Here is a 21,660-nt window from a genome sequence, read left to right on the forward strand (position 1 = left end):
ATAATCTTACAAAAGGTGGCGTTGATTCTTATGATCAAAAATGTGCTGTATATTCTTACCAGAGAAGAACCAGACGTTGGCCAGCAGCCGTTTTTTTTGTTTTTTTTTTTTTTTGGAATGATTGACATGTGTAGAGTTAATAGTTACATTCTACTACGCTCTTCAAATCTAAACATCAACATCAACACAGGGACTTCACAATTGCTGTTGGAAAGTCATTGATAAAAAGTCATATCCAAAGAAAAGTAGTTACACCTCTAATTCCAAGAGAATTGAAAAAAAAATCGAACAAGTAGCTGGCATAGAAATGGTTGAAACTGAACCTAAAAAGAAAGAACCAGCAAAAAGAAAGTGCTGTGAACTCTGCCCGAAGAAAAATGATAAAAAAATTAAAACTACTTGTAAACACTGTGATAAAACAGTGTGTAAAGAGCATTCTGAGTATTCAGTAGAGAAAAAGTAATAAAATGAAGAATTTAACATTACTTTTGCTGGGGTAGCCCGTTTTTCAGATATCTACCAAAAGAAGAGGATTTTTGTGTTTGTTTTAAAAAAACTTTAAAAATAATAGAAGTACACATTTATTTTTCTGCAATTGTCGGTATGCAACTAATAATCAAAATAAACTAATTTTGGTTGTCAAAGCCCATACAGAGGGGTCTGTACCAATGTCAAGGTCATCGTCAGAAATATAAGTCATATTGGATGATTCACTTGATAAGTTTTAATCATCAGAACCACCATTTACTACATTCTGGACAGGATCCACAAAACAGTTTAAGAGGGGCACGTCATCGCCAATGTCTTTAGTAGAGTGTGGACCCCTTTTTGTCGAAGTTCCAAGTAGTTCAGGATATATAATCGATAAAAAAACAATTATAAGAACTATATTTACACTCACTAACCACTCGTAATTTGCCTACTTACTGGAGAAAAAGAAAACGTTTGCGTTCATTAGTAGGTACCACACCTGGGGCAAAACTAAAACGGCCACTGAAACGTCACAATGTCTAGTTAAGGAGCGGCGTAATATCATCTAGATCTAGCAAGTAACCGAACCAAAGTGAGTCCTTAAACAATAAATGGCGCGCACAGTCACAGGGAACCGCTGCACTCTCCAGTGGTTGTGTGCATGGACGCACCGACAGGAGGGTGGACGAATGGGACCGCCCAAGTCTGTTTTTATCAAAAGATAGTTAAATTGCATTAAGTTAAATACACTACATATAAACTGTATTTGTTGCAGAAGATTTTAATTATCCCTGAATAATACCTCTTGGTGATTGGTGGTAGAATGATTTTACTTTAAACTTTATACGTTCTGACTTGATCGTTGCCATACTTTTATTAATTCAGAAGTGATATAAAATAGATTTTAGGAGCTAATATTTCAAACATTTCCTGGGAGGCTTTCCTCTGAATAAATTTGTGGGGGGAGAGGTTCCATAACCTCGGCTCCCTGGTGTAGGACATCCCCCAGAGAAGATTCTTGGGTGCTCCACTGGATGTGTGCCACCGGTAACCGCACCGCACGCAATGTGTTAAAGGACAGTTCACCTGAAGCCACCCCAAACAAAAACGTGACACATGTATTCATATTAAATCTAACCCTTTTAATGAAATTTTCAAGTTAAAAAAAATCCAGTTCCATAACAAGCAATAAGTTTTCTAATGTTTGGATACAGTTAATTATTCTTGAAGACACTCCTGACTTAAATGACACACAGAAATCTATTATTATAGTCTTATAGTCAAAAGACAGTTGTTAAATGTGAGGAATTTAACAAAAAAAACTACTTTAAACAATGTAGATCCTGAACTATTAGACTATGAGGAAGTTGTGGTGGTTCAAAATTTAAGAGACATTATGAATACATCAACAGTAAATTCAAGAGTACTCGTAGAGTAGAGCTAGTTCTACTCTAAAGCTACTTACTTTATCTACTAAAATATCTCCCTAAATTCAACAGTAACATTAGTAATTAGATAACATTTTACAATTTATATTAGACCCAGGTACATAACAATACTTCTCAAATTAGAAAAGTTACATTTTTTGTCTAGCCTAGAATCTAATACTTTCAACCCGGTGAAATTAAATCATTGCCAATCTTAAATGAAATTCTTTAAATTAAATTAGTCAATCAATATTACAACAAAAGAAGTTTGGTCTCTTATCTATTAATCAGATCATCGATCTCCCTAAAATTTCTAAAGTTTCGGTTAGGATACTAAGAAGTTTCATTTCGGCATATAACCGATGCGTGCAAACTTACTCTATTGGGGGCTGATGCTGACAAGGAATGCTTATCCTTGTTTCACAAAGCTACATAAAGTAGACGTAGATATGAGAAAAGGCTTTGACGTACCGTTCTTCACCTCATGATACTACCTATACCCTTTATAAATTAACACCTAGACTGTAGAGATTAGCACATTTCTAATGATCCAGTTCTTTGGAACATATATGCGTTTCTCTGCCCAATAGTAGATATACAATGCACAGTTTACTACCCGACTCCCTTTTTATTGGAGGGCAACACAACCCCTTTTTAACAAAAGTTTTTCAATTACACCAGATATGTAACAAAAATATTGTTTCAATGTCTACTTTGTAGAAAACCCACTTTTTCCATTTCCCTTAAAAAGGTTCAACAAACAACACGTGGGGGTTCAAGTATTACTACTATTTCCACAAAAACGAAAATATAGAAATTTTTTTCTCTCTCTCTTTTAAGGCTCAGCTTCTGCTATGTAGGCTGCGATGTTCACTGGTTTTATTCAAAGTACACTGTTTCGTGTCTATACATAATTGGCCCTCCCCGGGATTTGAACCCGTGATCTCTCAGTTAGAGAGCCGAGACTATAACCATTAGTCTACGGAGGAGGACTATATATAGAAATATACACATGGAAGAGATTATTACACAGATTACACAGTAGGGATCATTGGTCAAAAGAATGTATCCCTGAATTGCTCACAAGTAGTTTCCACGATACTACATATCTAAAAAGCCTCTCAAAATGATCTTGCTCTACCTTGCATAACAAAATGTACTTGAACTGTAGATTTTACTCAACAGAACGTTGATAAGTACTATTATTTTACATCTTAAAATCAGTGAAACTAGTTTTTGGGCTTTATCTGATAGGCTCACCATCTCTTATTTAATAAGGATATAAATTCTTTTGCTTGTAACAATAATTTATTTTTAACATTCAGTATATTTTCATAACGTTTGTTTTTTTTATTTTAAATAGATATTATAACGCGTGACGCTAGGGTGAGATGCCTAAATTAACAGTCAACGTTTATGTGTCTCCACCATACCGATACTTAGGTCAATTATTTACACGCTCTCCCTCTCTGATGCTTTGCTTGTAAACATCGCCAACCTATCTTATAGTTTCTTTGTGTTCTTTTCATAGACTATTTAATAATCAAAGCGCGAACTGAATCTCCTTTGAGCACACCTTTATTAAACATCCCTCGTTCTGAAACAAGAAAACTTGACCTTTGGCTTTGACTATCCGTTGGTTATATAACAGATAATTATGTATTATTTTATACTCTATGGTTTTGATTATGAAGAGAAGGCCTGCTATTCCTCAAAGTACAGTAAGTGTAGAAGAGATTACAAATTTTGTTCAACAACTTTACGAAAAATATTCCGTATGTCTTAACTGAACCTCTCACACAATTTGCTAATCGTAGGGTAAATTCAGGCAACTTGAGTTAATCTTGGGGTAACACGAAAATATAAGCTGACAACTCTGTAATTAACTGTCATTTCTGAAACGACCGCAAATTATTCTAGGGTTAACTTAACTAACGTCTACTGGATTTTTCTCGTTACAAGCACTGCCCCACGTTCAAGGTCTCCCCCTAATCACCAATTTAACCAATAGATTGCATCGTTGGTATAAAGTTATTTTTAATTCTACTGTGTTGTTATTAAAAAATACCTTTTTTTAAAAATATGTTTGTTTTGAATGTATGATTGAAAAACTTTTTATCTAGTCATGGATAAACAGTGGAGTGTAATTCAATGCACTTGAGCCTTAAAAATCTATGCAGGTGTGCAATATATGGAATTATTGGAAATTCAATTTGTAAATATGCAAATAGAGTCGAGAAAAAAAAATCAAAGCTGCCATATTTGTGGTGATAACTATTAGTGACCTAGGATATTAGTGACAGGAGAATAAAAATACGTTTTTATTTTTGTATTTTCGCCTTTTTCAACAATTTAAATATAATAAGGTTTATTTCATCTGTATTTCATCAATTAATTTTGAAACCACACAAATTTTAACTTTTGTAGAGGTAAATAATTAATGGTAACAAATGAGGTAGTTTTGGAAAGTTTGGAGTAACTTTGAGTTAAGTTAGGGGTGATATGACGGCTTACTATTGGCAACACTGACTTATTCGTGAAATTGAACGTAAAGTTTGAATTTAGAGGCGGCATGGGATTTCCTGAAGCCTATTACCTAAACTTACAATTAGAAAAAAGATTGGATTTGTCAAAATGAAAAGTAGATTGACTGAGTTACTATCACGTGAGTCATGATTTTCAATCATATGTTTTATATGCCTGTATCAATAAACAAGCAAGCAAGTAAAACTTCCTTTTCCGAGAAGTAGAATGAATCATAAAGTTCGTCATACAATCACATCAAAACAAAGATAGCTGTTTAAAGGAAATAGTTTAAAACTTTTTTTGTTTTGTTTATCACTTAGGTTTGTCGTAGTGGGTAAGTGGTTTGTTTTGTTTGACATCTTTATGTGGCGGTGTGATATTTATGCTTTTGTTAACTTATCTGCCTTGGTTGTTTCATGTTTGCCTTGTTAATATTTTTTTTACAATTTAAAAATGCATTAATGACATCTTAAACAAATTCAGATCATAATGGTCATTTAAAAGTATATAACCTAATTAAAATATGAAAAACAACATTAAATTTGTTTTATCCAGTGTAACGATGGATAACAGTTTAAGGGGATTGAGAGTAGAGTAGGTTACATCAAATGCACTGATGTGAAACTGGCCATAAATTCCATCCATAAAAAGAACGAATACCTGGACCTAGTTTCTAACTGAATCCTAACCTAGTTCAACTCAAACCATACAAAATAATATTTAAGTAATAACGTGAAGATAAATACTACAAATAAAGATTTGAAATGAACAAACACTACTTTTATGATGATAATCTCCATTTAAAGCGGCCATTTTCAAGACTACTCATTTAACAAGGCAAGTTCTGAGAAACCCTATAAATGGTCCCGTACCTCAAAAAGGTATGAGCCGATTTTGATAAAACTTTCTATACACATTCACTACATGGTCTACTATCCTGCAATACAGCCCTCATTCTTAGGCCACGGATATTTTCGGAGCCACACTGATTTTACAGGCTATGTGGTGACAAAAACCAATCTATGGATGGCCGTACCTCAAAAAATTACAAGCCGATTTTGATAAAACTTTCTATACTCATTTATTACATGGTCTACTATACTAAAATATAAGCCTCATTCTTAGGCCGCGCCATAAAAAAATTTTTAATGCAAGTAGGCTATCTAGCAGAGGAATGCTACTGAAACTATAATCTCCATGTTGAATCCAAAATTCCATCTAAAACCAACTGTTTTTGGTCTCATGTGAACAGTCTGAAAAAAAATCAAATCACACACCACTTCTTGAGTACAATAATAAAACTGCAAAAACTCCCACTAGCCGTAGTAACCTGTTTGCAAAGTAATTTTCAACTGTCTTCGAGCGACACCCAAGGATTCCTGATTTTGACTTCAATTCCAGCATATGCATTCAAGTTGCTTGGTCATTCCTACAGAGGTTGAGGAAAAATTTCTATCACTTGATATCTTGATAGGCTGGACCAGTCAACCTCCAAGTGTCGTTTTTTTAGGGTCATTTTCAAATTGAGAGCAAATATCAGTCCCAGGCTAATAACATTTTAGTAAATAAACAAATAAAAATTATCATCATAGGTTAAGGATTAACAAAAGTATGCTAAGTAGTTAGATAGACCCATTTAAAAATAAAATGATAATTAGTTATTGTCCAATAAATGTTATAACTCTCATTTTGTCCCCTCGCTGACTGTCCCCAACAGTTGCCATGAGAATGTCTCTACAAATCTACAATATAAATCTCTATTCTTCAATTGTAATACAAGGAGTAAGTCATCTTCCAATTATAATCTCTTTGACCATAACCTGTGAATAAATCAATATTATTTCTAAATAAAGGATATTTTGCGTTTTTTTCATATCCCCAAAACTATCTCTAAGACAACAACCTTTTTTCCAAATGCCACAAAAACACGAATTCAATTCCAGCGTTCCCTGTCTTGTGTGTTATGAGTTGTGGATATTCCGCGTTACAGGTTAATATTGTTCTTGTTCGACAAATTCGTAAAATGTTCTTTTAAAACCCAATCCAGGTAATTATTTATTTGCGTATATTAATTAGATGTCTACTCGCCGACGGTAATGTAACAACGTATTTCTTGAACAATTGCGTTCACATTTTAATAACAATTGATGTTTTTAATAAGTTTTCTTCTTACGTTAATAACCCTTACAGCCTCATGCGACTATCATAGCAGGCAGCAGAGGCAATTTCCTCCTCCCCAGCAATACTCATGGTATCTAGAGGATTATTTTACAATACCTCACTAACTCTGTTTACCCTTACAGCCCCATATGTCTTTCACAGCAACCAGCAGTAGCAGTTTCCTGCTTCCCAGCTATATAGTTTTTGTAAGTGCTATTTTGATTACTATTTTTCTTCCTTTATAGTTTCATAAAAAAATGGGAAATAAGAAAAAGAAAAGCTAGCTGCAGAAGACGCAAAAAATATAGGCGAGAAAGGGAACTAGCCAATGCAAGAAATCGCAGATACAAAGCGAATTTGTCTGAAAAAAAGTTAGAAAAAAACGGCAAAGAGATAGAGAACGATACCATCGCTTAAAACAGGAAAAAAATAAAGTTGGTTAGTGAAATGACAGAAAAAGAGAAGAAACAGAACAGAAAAGTTTGGAGAAAACGAAAGGCTGCGCTTAGAAAGAAGAATAAAGATGAAGAGTTATTAAGAAACACTCCACCCAACAGTGACACTGAAGACTTAGCATTTACCGAGAGAGATTCTCGGTAAAAACAAGTTGGAAGAAAAATGATTCAGAAAGACAGAGCCAAGGCATATAGAGAACTAAAAACAAAAAGAAGAGAACTAAAACTAAAAGCCAAACTAGACAAGTACAAAAAACGGCTTCAGAGAGAGCGATTGAAAAACACTAATTTAACGTCGCCTTCACCTAGAAAAAAGTGAGAAATCTGGTTGGCCACGAAAAGGTATCACCGCATGTAAAAAGAGACTTTTTGCCGGATATGTCCTTGAAAAGCAGTTGAAATCGTCAGTGAAAAATACGCCGCCTAAAACTAAAGAGAGTGAAATAACGTCCAGAGTTATCGGATCGAAAATATTAAGGAAATACAGAGTCCAGAAAGTTACATATTGTTATACTTTTATGATAATGCAAAAAAGGAGTTAAACACGATTCAAGGAACAGCTGTTAGTATACTTTTAATAAAACCCAACACATTGTCAGTGATTGTAGACGATTATCATCTTTTTGCCGATCGCAATGGTCACTCGCCGAAAAACGTAGATGGCCGCTGTCTCCTCGCTGATGGCCGATGTCCCCTCGCCGACACTTGTCTCCTCGCAGACGATTACTTTTTTGCACATTGAAACGTAAATAATGGAAAAAAAGAGTTGTGTTTTTAATTTCGATTAAACAAAACATCTAATAAACAACGTCAAGTAAGTTTTGATTATTACTTATATTTTATTTTGGTGTTTTTTTAAAAAATCGTTCTGATTATTTTATTTTTCTCATTTGAGCATACATTTTTCTAATAAAATACCTTCAATTCTTGAAAATTATGAAAATTTCTTATATATTCATCTTACTGATGACAGTGACTAATAAGATAATATAAATTTTGTGGTTTAACTTTTTAATTAAACCTTAAAATAAATGTTTTAATACTGTCGGCGAGGAGACATAATTTCAGGTGTCTCCAACTTCAAATATAAAAAAAATATATAAACTGTAAAAATTAAGCTCTGCTACTTCAGTAACTGTTACTATGATAACTAAGGAGCACTGCTGTTGTGTTTTGAAATATTTTTAATTTATTTTTTTATTTTTTTTTTACTACATCATATTTGCTCTCAATTTGAAAAAGCACTGTGCTCATGCCCATCACCTGGCAATTTTCTTTAATGCCCTTTTATCTAGTGGGCAATGGGAATCTCACTTACCAATCTCAAGAACAGTTACTTAGTACAAATTTTGAAATCTGGAAACCGGAGTAATATTTTGAACTTAAGGTCAATTGCTATACAATCCATTATGTCCAAAGTCTTTGAGGCACTTGCTCCAGATGAATTGGCTTTTGTATTGGAAGATGTTTTTATACCTAAACAACATGGATTACGTAGTAGAAAATGAACAGTGACAAATCTAGTTGTTATGTAGGACTACATACTTTCTGCTTTCAGTATGAGAATGTAAGTTGACTGCATATACCTAGATAACTCAGACGTTCGAATGGGTATCCCATCCCTTGTTACAAAACTGTGGGTATACGGAATGCATGGATCTCTTGTCCTAGATTGACAGTTACTTGACAGGTCGGTCACACATTAACAGTCCAATTTAATGGTGTCCTATCACAACCCATTCCTGTTCTATTGGGTGTTCCGCAGGTCTCGTATCTAGCACCTGTTTGCACTCTTTATCAACGTTAATGCTAAGCCTAGGTACGAAATTCTATTCAGTATAAAGAACTTTTAATTCGCTTCACTCATTGTATGCACTGTAACTACGTGTTAATTGAGTTATTAAAATCAGTCATTCTCACATCCAGTAATGGGAGTATAAGGAGTCATGTATGTAGAATTATGGTAACATTAAAGTAGAGGACAAATAAAAGGTTGTGTATATGTTTAAAAGGTTAAAAGGTAGTTTTTATGTTTGGTGATTGGTGTTGGCTCCATGGTAACTTAGCAATTCCCATTTCCTCAGTAACGCTATAATGAATTCACTACTAGAACATTATGTCATATAATCCAGAAGCTAAATTAGGCTTAAGCTGACCTAACCTGAACATGTAGTTGCTGTAATTTTTGTATTAGCCTATACTAATTCCTTAATTTTGTGTTTCATATAAATGTTACTAAAATTGCTAATAATTCTAGATATACAGTAAATTATAGTGAAATCAGATTATTACTTTACTTTGATTATTAATTTATTTCATGTTACGAGATTATATTATATTAATAAAATGTAATGAAATATTTTGTTTTTAGACCTATGCTTTTTGTTTCAGTGGGTTTTTATTAACTCATATTACGTTTTGAGAAGGCTGACATGAAATCTGCACTTGCTTCCAATTCCTCTGCAAGAAAGAGGAAAATTAAGTCTCCTCTTATGTCTCAGAAAAACACTTTAGATAGTTATTTTTCTACCCCTAAAAAGATATATTCAACCCCAAAAGCTACAGTTTTGTCAAGTGATAAAGGATGTAATAAAACTCTTTCCTACCCAAAACTATCAAAACAAGACAAGATTTCGTCCCCGAGGAGAAATTTGAAATCAACACCTGTTAAAAATGGAGTTATGAAAGATAAACCAACTTTAAATACCACAGGTCATAATATTATCTCAGATAATGCAGAAAATGATGAAAATATTGATGATCTATATGTAAGTCAAGATCTTAAAAAAGAAATCGGAAGCAATTTTGGAGAAGGAACTAATGTAGATGTAAACCTTATTAGTTCTAATGTAAAAACTCCTAAACCTGAAAAATACATTGGAAATAAAACACCTATTAGGAAAGTAAGAAGCAAGCATGATTTAGAATGTAATAAATCAGAGATTGCATCAACGTATAAAATAAGAGTATCAGCAGGGAAGTTCAAGGAAATTATATATAATTTCTATATTGATGATTATTCTAAAAATTATAAGAAATTGAATAGCAAGATTATCCCAGACTGTTGTAACCCAGCAACTTGTGATAAAAGACATAAGGTATGTAAAACTTGTGTTACTTATGATTATTGTTAATAATTCACACCTATCCCCACCCACCCTTTGGAGTTCATAATGGATGGCAACCCTTGAGTATGTGGATGGCAACCACAATATACATTATTATGAGCTGTGTATGTCATTACTTCCACTTACTTTTTGCATACTATTTTCACAGGGTCTCAATTTGATTAAATTTTCCAAATGAGATCCTGTACTTAGTCTATTTAATATTCTCTTATGACTATTCTTGTATTTGAACATTTTCCATTACTCTTTCCCTTTTTTCATCTCTTTCTTCCTATTCCTTGTTTGATCCTTTGAGTGCATGACATACTGAAAATGCTTAAGCTGACGTTGTTGTGATGTGTGATCCTATGTTATACAAGTATCCCTGACTTAATTAAAATAATTAAAACCAGTTAGGACCACCTCATAAGATCAAGCTTAGGATCCGAATTGCTGAACTCATAGTGCTCATTTTATTGCGATAATAAACTCCAATAGGCAAGTGAAGTTTGTGGAAATAGGAATCAAAATATTCATATAGACTGTAAGAATATGAAAAATCTTACTAAGTTGAGTCCTTTTGTGATAGTTAAAGCATTGGTAAGAGCAGGTGGACAACCAGTCTATAACAATTAAAGTAACTCCAAATTAGACACTTATAAGTGGGAAATTGATAATCAAACCTTTAAACTTATTGAAAAATAAATGCTTTACAATTAAGATTCAGTGATTATTGACCTACATTAACTACTGAACATGTCAAAAGGTATTATCTTTAATCGGGATTCAGTTGATGTTTATGTAGATTAGATTGAGATAGAGTTATGTGAATGCCTAAGTCACACATGTGGTGAAGATCATGACAAGATCCAAACACCAACTCTTGATTCATTATGATTTCAGTTTTATGTCCTTCATCTAGCCCCATAGCAGGCTACCTCTCACTCCCTGTTCATACAATAGAAATTTTCAGCTGTTTCAGGTGGCAGAAATTTGGTCCTTGTAGTAAAATTTGTACAAATGTAGAAGTATATAGCCATTGTGGTCCATATAGTCACAGTTAACTGGATTTTTCAAGTATTGAGAAACATTGCCCTGTAAAGGGAGAAATATTGCCCTGTAAAGGACAGCATGGATTTGATTCAATTAATTAATTGTGTAGAATATTTAGAAGGAAAGTAGATTCTCAAAATAACTACACAAGAATACCTTTCATTCTCAGAACCGTGAAAAGAGTATAGGAAACAAAATAAATACTACTAAGAATAACTTATTGTATTTTAAAGCAGCTTAACTGCCCACAATCAAGCAAAACAATTTTGAAAAATTGATGTCAAATTCCACATAAAAGTCAAATCTTGATATCTTAAATATTGTATGTTTGGTACAAATAGTAAAATATTAATTTAGTTAGTTTGACTGAGAGATTCCAGCCAAGTCTAGATAAGGATTGAATTTTATCAACAACTGCGTAATAAAGTGGGCTAAACATAGTGGCCAGCCGATTTTAACTAAAAAATTGCATGGGCCAATCATATGGGCCCGCCGAGCTGAGGAACTGGATATTCTGATAATCTTTTAATCTAACAAAAGGAATCGCCATAGCCCCCATAACAGTTTATGGTTTCTTGTATATCATGATATATTAGTAATCTTTGCAACTTAATTAACCAAATCATGCATATATTTGAGTAAAGGAAATTTGATTGTAAGACCATTTTAATGTATAAACTTACTAGCCGGATTGTAGCCTTATGTTAAACCTCATGCACTTATACCAGCTTATTTTCCCATCTCCCATAACGCTACGATCAAGAATAAGGACGCAAAAGAACATGAAGTTTAATATTGTGCTTATTGGCAAATACTCAAAGCCGTTTTCCTAGCCACCTAAAAATCAAATATGTAAATAGCATTTTGGTAGTTTTGTAATATAATACTGAAACTTCTTGTATAAGAAATGTTTCAATTCTTCATTGTTAAATAGGTTTATACTTTTTATTTTTTTAAGTGAGGTTTATACTTTTTTCTAGAATTGGTTAATAGTACACTAACTAGTACTGGAAGTAGTAATCTAGTGTTTCATTTTAATTTACGCATGTTTTATCATTTTAGGACACTGATCCAATGGAAATTGGTACTATAAAAAATGCAACATTTTTTAATATATTGGATAACCCATTAAGTAACTGGTTATATGATTACGTATCTAATGCTGCTTTCTCAGTATTGAGGCCAGACCAATACTTCAGGGAAGATGTTTTACGCATCCTTTTTGATTATATATTGGTAAGTTGATCTTTTCCTAATACCATATTTTGTTGTTGGTGTGTTCTTGCAATTACACTGTTGTTTTTGTCTGTTGCAATATTTATCTGTTTTGAATAATGGAACTTTGTAATAGTGATTAAATCTTGTTCCATCAGGAATTTGAAGCAAAAGCTGTTTGAGATTATAATACTTGTTCAATAAATGTCGAAGAAAATCTGCAATGTTATAATCTCAGAGAAAATTTTTATAGCTATTCAACCAGAAAAAAATATTTGCTTGATCAAAAATATGTTATACTTGGAAAGAGTCATTCTTTAATTTAATTTAATTTAATTTCTTTTAATTTAATTTCTTTGATTTAATTTCTTTTAATTTAATTATGAGAATTACATTATTCAACGAGTTACTTGTACAACAACTAGTTAGTATAAACAAATTTAAATATGCGTTGAGTAAATGGTTAAAAGTTTGTTTTTTACTCTGTTGATGAGTTCTTTAACTGTGATATTAGCAAATTAAGTTTTTAAAGTTGTTAGTGTATTATTATAATTTACATGTTTGTAAAGTTGTTAATGTTATTTTATAATTTTATTTTAATTGTTATGTTTATTTCTGTTAATTATCTATTTAAATTTGTTATTTATTTAAATGACTATATTTTAGAAAGCTATGCTATTTAGTATCATTTCTTAGAGAACTATTTTTTATTTTAACGTACAATTACTAAAGTAACAACTGAGAATTGTTCAAGTTTAAGGAATTGTTTAATTAATGATTAAATTATGTCTGACGATGTCTATTGCACTTTTTTAATGTGCATAATGACTAATAGATCTTGAATCTTGAATAATTATGTTTGAAAAACAGTTGCTTGTTATAATGTATGTTGCAGTTAATATAATATGATTTAAAGAGCTAAAGAAACTATGCACCTACAAGGGGGTACCTAAAAGTTACCAGGGATAGCTCTGCTGTGGATGGGGCTTCTGCAGTACAAACTTCTGCCACTAGGTGTCAGTAATGCAACTCATTGAAATTTCAGTGCTACCTGGATCGTCAACCTTGCTTGTTTTGTTCTTCTGTAGTGACAGTTTTTGTTGTTTTGTGTTATTTTTTTTTATTATGATGGCAAGTTTGAGTGAAAAGTGTACACTTGTGAAATTTGTTTCCTGCTCAGTAAAAATGTTTTTGAAACTGTTTTATTGTTGAACACAGCCAGGATGGATTAAAGTTGTTTCTCAAATATCAACGTTATTCGAATCGACGTTGCAGTCATAATGCAAGGCACAAACTTGGCAGGGACACTGCTTATTCCCAAATCTTCAGATAAAATTTGCTGAACGCGCACCAAGATTACCCACTAATCTCTGACATTTGATCAATGGTTTGTAGATGATCTGAAAGCAGAGTATCTGAAATTTTCAGAACATTTTCATCTGTTTGGGCAGTAAATGGACGCTCTGGAGCGAAGCTTGTCATAAATGGACATGTTGCCATTTTGAAATCAAGAAAACTATTTGTATAGTTTTCCTTTAGTAGCATCTTTGTAGAACGTGTTAAACATTAAAACAGTTTCAACAGCATTTTTACCGAGCAGGAAACAAAATTTCACAGCTACATGCTGTTCACTTAAAATTGCCATTGTTAAAAGGAAAATATCACAAAACAACAACAGCAAAAAATTGTCAGAAGAACACTACAGAAGAACAGAACAAGCCAGGTCGACAATGAAGGCAGCACTGAAATGGTTATGAGTCATGCTACGGAAACCTAGCAGCAGAAGTTATTACTGCACAAGCCTTGCCCACCGCATATATGTCCGAGCAGAAACCAGATTGTGTGCTTATAGAACCTAAATTGATATGTTAAGTATTTGAAAGACAGTTGCTTGTTATAATGTGTGTTCGAGTTAGTGTAATTTGGTTTACAAGGTTAAAGAAATTATGCACCTATGTGTCTGAGCAGAAACCAGATTGTGTGCTTATAGAACCTAAATTGATATGTTAAGTATTTGAAAGACAGTTGCTTGATACAATGTGTGTTAGAGTAAGTGTAATTTGGTTTACAGGGTTAAAGAAATTATGCACCTATGTGTCTGAGCAGAAACCAGATTGTGTTCTTATACAACCTAAATTGATATGTTAAGTATTTGAAAGACAGTTGCTTGTTACAATGTGTGTTAGAGTTAGTGTAATTTGGTTTACAGGGTTAAAGAAATTATGCACCTATGTGTCTGAGCAGAAACCAGATTGTGTTCTTATACAACCTAAATTGATATGTTAAGTATTTGAAAGACAGTTGCTTGTTATAATGTGTGTTAGAGTAAGTGTAATTTGGTTTACAAGGTTAAAGAAATTATGCACCTATATGTCCGAGCAGAAACCAGATTGTGTTCTTATACAACCTAAATTGATATGTTAAGTATTTGAAAGACAGTGTTGCTTGTTACAATGTGTGTTAGAGTAAGTGTAATTTGGTTTACAGGGTTAAAGAAATTATGCACCTATGTGTCCGAGCAGAAACCAGATTGTGTTCTTATACAACCTAAATTGATATGTTAAGTATTTGAAAGACAGTGTTGCTTGTTATAATGTGTGTTAGAGTAAGTGTAATTTGGTTTACAGGGTTAAAGAAATTATGCACCTATGTGTCTGAGCAGAAACCAGATTGTGTTCTTATACAACCTAAATTGATATGTTAAGTATTTGAAAGACAGTGTTGCTTGTTACAATGTGTGTTAGAGTAAGTGTAATTTGGTTTACAGGGTTAAAGAAATTATGCACCTATATGTCCGAGCAGAAACCAGATTGTGTTCTTATACAACCTAAATTGATATGTTAAGTATTTGAAAGACAGTTGCTTGTTATAATGTGTGTTAGTGTTAGTGTAATTTGGTTTACAGGGTTAAAGAAATTATGCACCTATGTGTCTGAGCAGAAACCAGATTGTGTTCTTATACAACCTAAATTGATATGTTAAGAGTATTTGAAAGACAGTTGCTTGTTATAATTTGCATTAGAGTTAGTGTAATTTGGTTTACAGGGTTAAAGAAATTATGCACCTATGTGTCTGAGCAGAAACCAGATTGTGTTCTTATACAACCTAAATTGATATGTTAAGTATTTGAAAGACAGTTGCTTGATACAATGTGTGTTAGAGTAAGTGTAATTTGGTTTACAGGGTTAAAGAAATTATGCACCTATGTGTCTGAGCAGAAACCAGATTGTGTTCTTATACAACCTAAATTGATATGTTAAGTATTTGAAAGACAGTTGCTTGTTACAATGTGTGTTAGAGTAAGTGTAATTTGGTTTACAGGGTTAAAGAAATTATGCACCTATATGTCCGAGCAGAAACCAGATTGTGTTCTTATACAACCTAAATTGATATGTTAAGTATTTGAAAGACAGTTGCTTGTTATAATGTGCGTTAGTGTTAGTGTAATTTGGTTTACAGGGTTAAAGAAATTATGCACCTATGTGTCTGAGCAGAAACCAGATTGTGTTCTTATACAACCTAAATTGATATGTTAAGAGTATTTGAAAGACAGTTGCTTGTTATAATTTGCATTAGTGTTAGTGTAATTTGGTTTACAGGGTTAAAGAAATTATGCACCTATGTGTCTGAGCAGAAACCAGATTGTGTTCTTATACAACCTAAATTGATATGTTAAGTATTTGAAAGACAGTTGCTTGATACAATGTGTGTTAGAGTAAGTGTAATTTGGTTTACAGGGTTAAAGAAATTATGCACCTATGTGTCTGAGCAGAAACCAGATTGTGTTCTTATACAACCTAAATTGATATGTTAAGTATTTGAAAGACAGTTGCTTGTTATAATGTGTGTTAGAGTAAGTGTAATTTGGTTTACAAGGTTAAAGAAATTATGCACCTATATGTCCGAGCAGAAACCAGATTGTGTTCTTATACAACCTAAATTGATATGTTAAGTATTTGAAAGACAGTGTTGCTTGTTACAATGTGTGTTAGAGTAAGTGTAATTTGGTTTACAGGGTTAAAGAAATTATGCACCTATGTGTCTGAGCAGAAACCAGATTGTGTTCTTATACAACCTAAATTGATATGTTAAGTATTTGAAAGACAGTGTTGCTTGTTACAATGTGTGTTAGAGTAAGTGTAATTTGGTTTACAGGGTTAAAGAAATTATGCACCTATATGTCCGAGCAGAAACCAGATTGTGTTCTTATACAACCTAAATTGATATGTTAAGTATTTGAAAGACAGTTGCTTGTTACAATGTGTGTTAGAGTAAGTGTAATTTGGTTTACAGGGTTAAAGAAATTATGCACCTATGTGTCTGAGCAGAAACCAGATTGTGTTCTTATACAACCTAAATTGATATGTTAAGTATTTGAAAGACAGTTGCTTGTTACAATGTGTGTTAGAGTAAGTGTAATTTGGTTTACAGGGTTAAAGAAATTATGCACCTATATGTCCGAGCAGAAACCAGATTGTGTTCTTATACAACCTAAATTGATATGTTAAGTATTTGAAAGACAGTGTTGCTTGTTACAATGTGTGTTAGAGTAAGTGTAATTTGGTTTACAGGGTTAAAGAAATTATGCACCTATATGTCCGAGCAGAAACCAGATTGTGTTCTTATACAACCTAAATTGATATGTTAAGTATTTGAAAGACAGTTGCTTGTTATAATGTGCGTTAGTGTTAGTGTAATTTGGTTTACAGGGTTAAAGAAATTATGCACCTATGTGTCTGAGCAGAAACCAGATTGTGTTCTTATACAACCTAAATTGATAGGTTAAGAGTATTTGAAAGACAGTTGCTTGTTATAATTTGCATTAGTGTTAGTGTAATTTGGTTTACAGGGTTAAAGAAATTATGCACCTATGTGTCTGAGCAGAAACCAGATTGTGTTCTTATACAACCTAAATTGATATGTTAAGTATTTGAAAGACAGTTGCTTGTTACAATGTGTGTTAGAGTAAGTGTAATTTGGTTTACAGGGTTAAAGAAATTATGCACCTATGTGTCTGAGCAGAAACCAGATTGTGTTCTTATACAACCTAAATTGATATGTTAAGTATTTGAAAGACAGTTGCTTGTTATAATGTGTGTTAGAGTAAGTGTAATTTGGTTTACAGGGTTAAAGAAATTATGCACCTATGTGTCTGAGCAGAAACCAGATTGTGTGCTTATACAACCTAAATTGATATGTTAAGTATTTGAAAGACAGTGTTGCTTGTTACAATGTGTGTTAGAGTATGTGTAATTTGGTTTACAGGGTTAAAGAAATTATGCACCTATGTGTCTGAGCAGAAACCAGATTGTGTTCTTATACAACCTAAATTGATATGTTAAGTATTTGAAAGACAGTTGCTTGTTACAATGTGTGTTAGAGTTAGTGTAATTTGGTTTACAGGGTTAAAGAAATTATGCACCTATGTGTCTGAGCAGAAACCAGATTGTGTTCTTATACAACCTAAATTGATATGTTAAGTATTTGAAAGACAGTTGCTTGTTACAATGTGTGTTAGAGTAAGTGTAATTTGGTTTACAGGGTTAAAGAAATTATGCACCTATATGTCCGAGCAGAAACCAGATTGTGTTCTTATACAACCTAAATTGATATGTTAAGTATTTGAAAGACAGTTGCTTGTTATAATGTGCGTTAGTGTTAGTGTAATTTGGTTTACAGGGTTAAAGAAATTATGCACCTATGTGTCTGAGCAGAAACCAGATTGTGTTCTTATACAACCTAAATTGATAGGTTAAGAGTATTTGAAAGACAGTTGCTTGTTATAATGTGCATTAGTGTTAGTGTAATTTGGTTTACAGGGTTAAAGAAATTATGCACCTATGTGTCTGAGCAGAAACCAGATTGTGTTCTTATACAACCTAAATTGATAGGTTAAGAGTATTTGAAAGACAGTTGCTTGTTATAATGTGCATTAGTGTTAGTGTAATTTGGTTTACAGGGTTAAAGAAATTATGCACCTATGTGTCTGAGCAGAAACCAGATTGTGTTCTTATACAACCTAAATTGATAGGTTAAGAGTATTTGAAAGACAGTTGCTTGTTATAATTTGCATTAGTGTTAGTGTAATTTGGTTTACAGGGTTAAAGAAATTATGCACCTATATGTCCGAGCAGAAATCAGATTGTGTGCCTATACAACTCAAATTGATATGTTAAAAGTATTTGAATGACAGCTGCTTGTTATAATGTGCGTTAGTGTTAGTGTAATTTGGTTTACAGGGTTAAAGAAATTATGCACCTATGTGTCTGAGCAGAAACCAGATTGTGTGCCTATACAACTCAAATTGATAGTTAAAAGTATTTGAATGACAGCTGCTTATTATAATGTGCATTAGTGTTAGTGTAATTTGGTTTACAGGGTTAAAGAAATTATGCACCTATATGTCTGAGCAGAAATCAGATTGTGTGCCTATACAACTCAAATTGATAGTTATCAGAAATCAGAATCAGAAATCAAAAATTCTTTATTATTCATATTCTTAGAGAACAGAGTAAAGGTCACGTGTTTATGTTACAATTATGTAGGAGTGTATGTTTGTTAGCTATGGGTTCCAGTCCTCCACTGCAGAAACTCTTGTATAGTGTAGAATGGACGTTGTAGAAACCAGTTTTTTAGTGGGGGGATGAGTTCCTTTTCTGGAAGCCTTCTTAAGCTGTCTGGCAGTGTGTTGAAGAATAAAGCTCCTCTGTAGGATGGTTTTTTCTCAGTCAGGCTCAGGTGGTGCTGGTCAAGTGGGAAGTTTCTTCCGTGTTTGGTGTGATAGGGGTGTTTGTCTCCTGTTCTTGTTTGGCCTGTCTTGATTGCGTATAGGATTGTTTCCTGAATGTAGAGTCCTAAGAGGGTCAGGATTCCTAGGTCCTTTTAAAGTTCTGATTGCTCTTTTTTGGATGACAAGCACTCTGTGGAGGTTTGTGGCTGTTGTCCCTACGGCTATCAGACCGTATCTCATGTGAGACTCAAATAGCGAGTAACCCTCAAATACTTGTTGTCATGGCTACTTGAGGGTTGGTAATTTGTTTAATTCTTCTTACTACATAGAGGCTACTACTTAGTTTATTGCAGAGTTTATTCACATGGGGTTCCCAGGATAGATTTTGGTCTATGATTATGCCGAGATATTTTCCTGAGTCTATTGTGTTTACTTCTGGAAGGCCTTCATGGTAGTTTTGCCTGGGCGTGTTGATTATCTGTTGTGTTTTGGAGGCATTTAGAACCAAGTCATTATAGAGGCAACATTGTTTCGCCATATTAAAAGTGACGTACGAGTCAACGTCTAGCTGGTCTTTGTTCTTGCTTGCTACAATCAAGGCTGTATCATCAGCGTACATAACCATTTCACATTAGTTCTCAAGATAACTTGGGAAGTCGTTGGTTTGTAATATATGACGGGCCGAGAACTGAGCCCTGAGGCACTCCTCTATTCACCAGAAGCTGTTCGGACTTAATTTTCTGGATTGTGTTGTTTAATGTGTAGGTGATTTCAACCAGTTGTTTTCTGTTACTTAAGTAGCTCCTAAACCATTCAAGTTCCTTGCCATTGACTCCAAGTGATAGAAGTTTTGTTATTATTAGCTTGTGGTCAAGACAGTCGAAAGCCTTGCTGAAGTCTAGGAGGATGCTTGTGGTTATATTTCCTTCTTCCATATTACTGATGATAGTTTCTATTAATTGAACTATTGCTGTTGTTGTTGATCTATTTTTGACGAAACCATGTTGTCTAGGAGTTAGTAGATGATGCTGTTTGAGGTGATTTAGGAGTCTATTCAGTACTACCCGCTCTAAAATTTTTGAGAATGTTGAGATGAGGGATATGGGCCGATAGCTGCTTGGTTCATTTGTTGGGCCCCCTTTCTACTTCGGGTAGACTTTTGCTAGTTTTAGTTGGCTAGGGAATGTTCCTTGGGTAAGTGATTTGTTTATTATATCTGTGAGTGGTGTGATAATTTCTTTTTGCATTTTTTGATTATTTTTGATGGCATCTCGTCCTCTCCGGCAGAAGTTTTAGATTTTAGAGAGTCAATAATTTTTCCAATTTCTTGTTCGTTTGTTCCTGCGAAAGTTAGTAATGGTATTGAGGTTGTTTGTTTGGTCCAGTTATGGGTGTTGGAGGTTTTCCATTTAGGTTTTGGGAGAGAGTTTTGTCAGCTATTGTAACGAAGAAGTTGTTTAGATGATTGGCAATGGTTAAAAATATTTGAAAGACAGCTGCTTGTTATAATGTGCATTAGTGTTAGTGTAATGTGGTTTACAGGGTTAAAGAAATTATGCACCTATGTGTCTGAGCAGAAATCAGATTGTGTGTCTATTCAACCCAAATTTGATCTCTGCTCCTGGAGTATAAAAACTTCCTGGTTATCCACAAAAATGTATATCTTACTATTATTTATTTCATTTAATTTATTTCAAATGATTGATTCTCATACAAATCATTTAACATAAATAAAAAAAAGAAAACTAATGAATAAGAAAGAAAGAACTATTGAAAATTCCATTTTCTACTCTCTGCCCAATTTATAAACTAAATTAAAGTTCCGTCTAAATTGTTCCTATTGGTTAACCCTCCATCGGGCGCTTAAAATTAGAAACACCATCAGGCGCTCACGGAGGTTTCCTCCAGGTTGGCGAATAATGGATATCATAGTCGTTTAAACTGTTTTTATTTGTTTAAATATTCATACTGATTTAATTACAATGTAATATATTCATTTTTAGAAATATAATAAAAATTACACTCTTATGTAATGAATTTTCGAAATAAGAAATTCAAAATCTTAAAAAAATGTTATTGTATAATAACAACATGATTAATTTTAAGGAATAATGCAATTAATTGTAGAAATGTTTAACCTACTTTAAATATGTATGGAAATTAACTTAGTTTTTAACTTCTTACAAAACAACTTACTTCAATTCTTGAGATATTATACAATTGTAATGTCAATTATTGCTCTGAAATAAAAATTTATTCTTTACTAAAAATTTTTTTACACACTGCACAAAATTTCAAAAAATTTTCCTTCTGGTTCTTATAACGGCAATGTTCACTCCATAATCATTACTAAAATGTTCCCTAGCACACTGGTACTGTACTGACAAGTCTCTCGTCTTCATTCTCCATTTCAAAAAATTCAAATAAAATATATGGTATAATTTAAAAAGAAACCATCACAGGTCACACATTTAGGCGCACACGGATTATTACAACATAAAAACTAAACACAATAA

At 33.1% G+C, this 21,660-nt stretch overlaps 1 protein-coding gene across 4 annotated transcripts in view; it reads left to right on the top strand.

The window, feature by feature from the left end:
• Positions 1-4,474: 4,474 nt before the first annotated feature.
• LOC124357354 overlaps positions 4,475-21,660 on the top strand; it is a 77,198-nt gene continuing 60,012 nt past the window's right edge. For 2 of the 4 annotated variants that reach the window (XM_046809073.1, XM_046809072.1), the window contains exons 1-3: positions 4,581-4,758; positions 9,431-10,137; positions 12,262-12,435. In XM_046809073.1, coding sequence (XP_046665029.1) covers positions 9,472-10,137; positions 12,262-12,435 — 840 coding nt within the window. In that variant the 5' untranslated portion in view covers positions 4,581-4,758; positions 9,431-9,471. The other 2 variants (XM_046809071.1, XM_046809070.1) reach the window with 2 other exon arrangements.

This window comes from Homalodisca vitripennis, chromosome 3 (genome assembly GCF_021130785.1).
Source record: "Homalodisca vitripennis isolate AUS2020 chromosome 3, UT_GWSS_2.1, whole genome shotgun sequence".
In the NCBI taxonomy this organism is placed as follows: Eukaryota; Metazoa; Arthropoda; class Insecta; order Hemiptera; family Cicadellidae; genus Homalodisca; species Homalodisca vitripennis.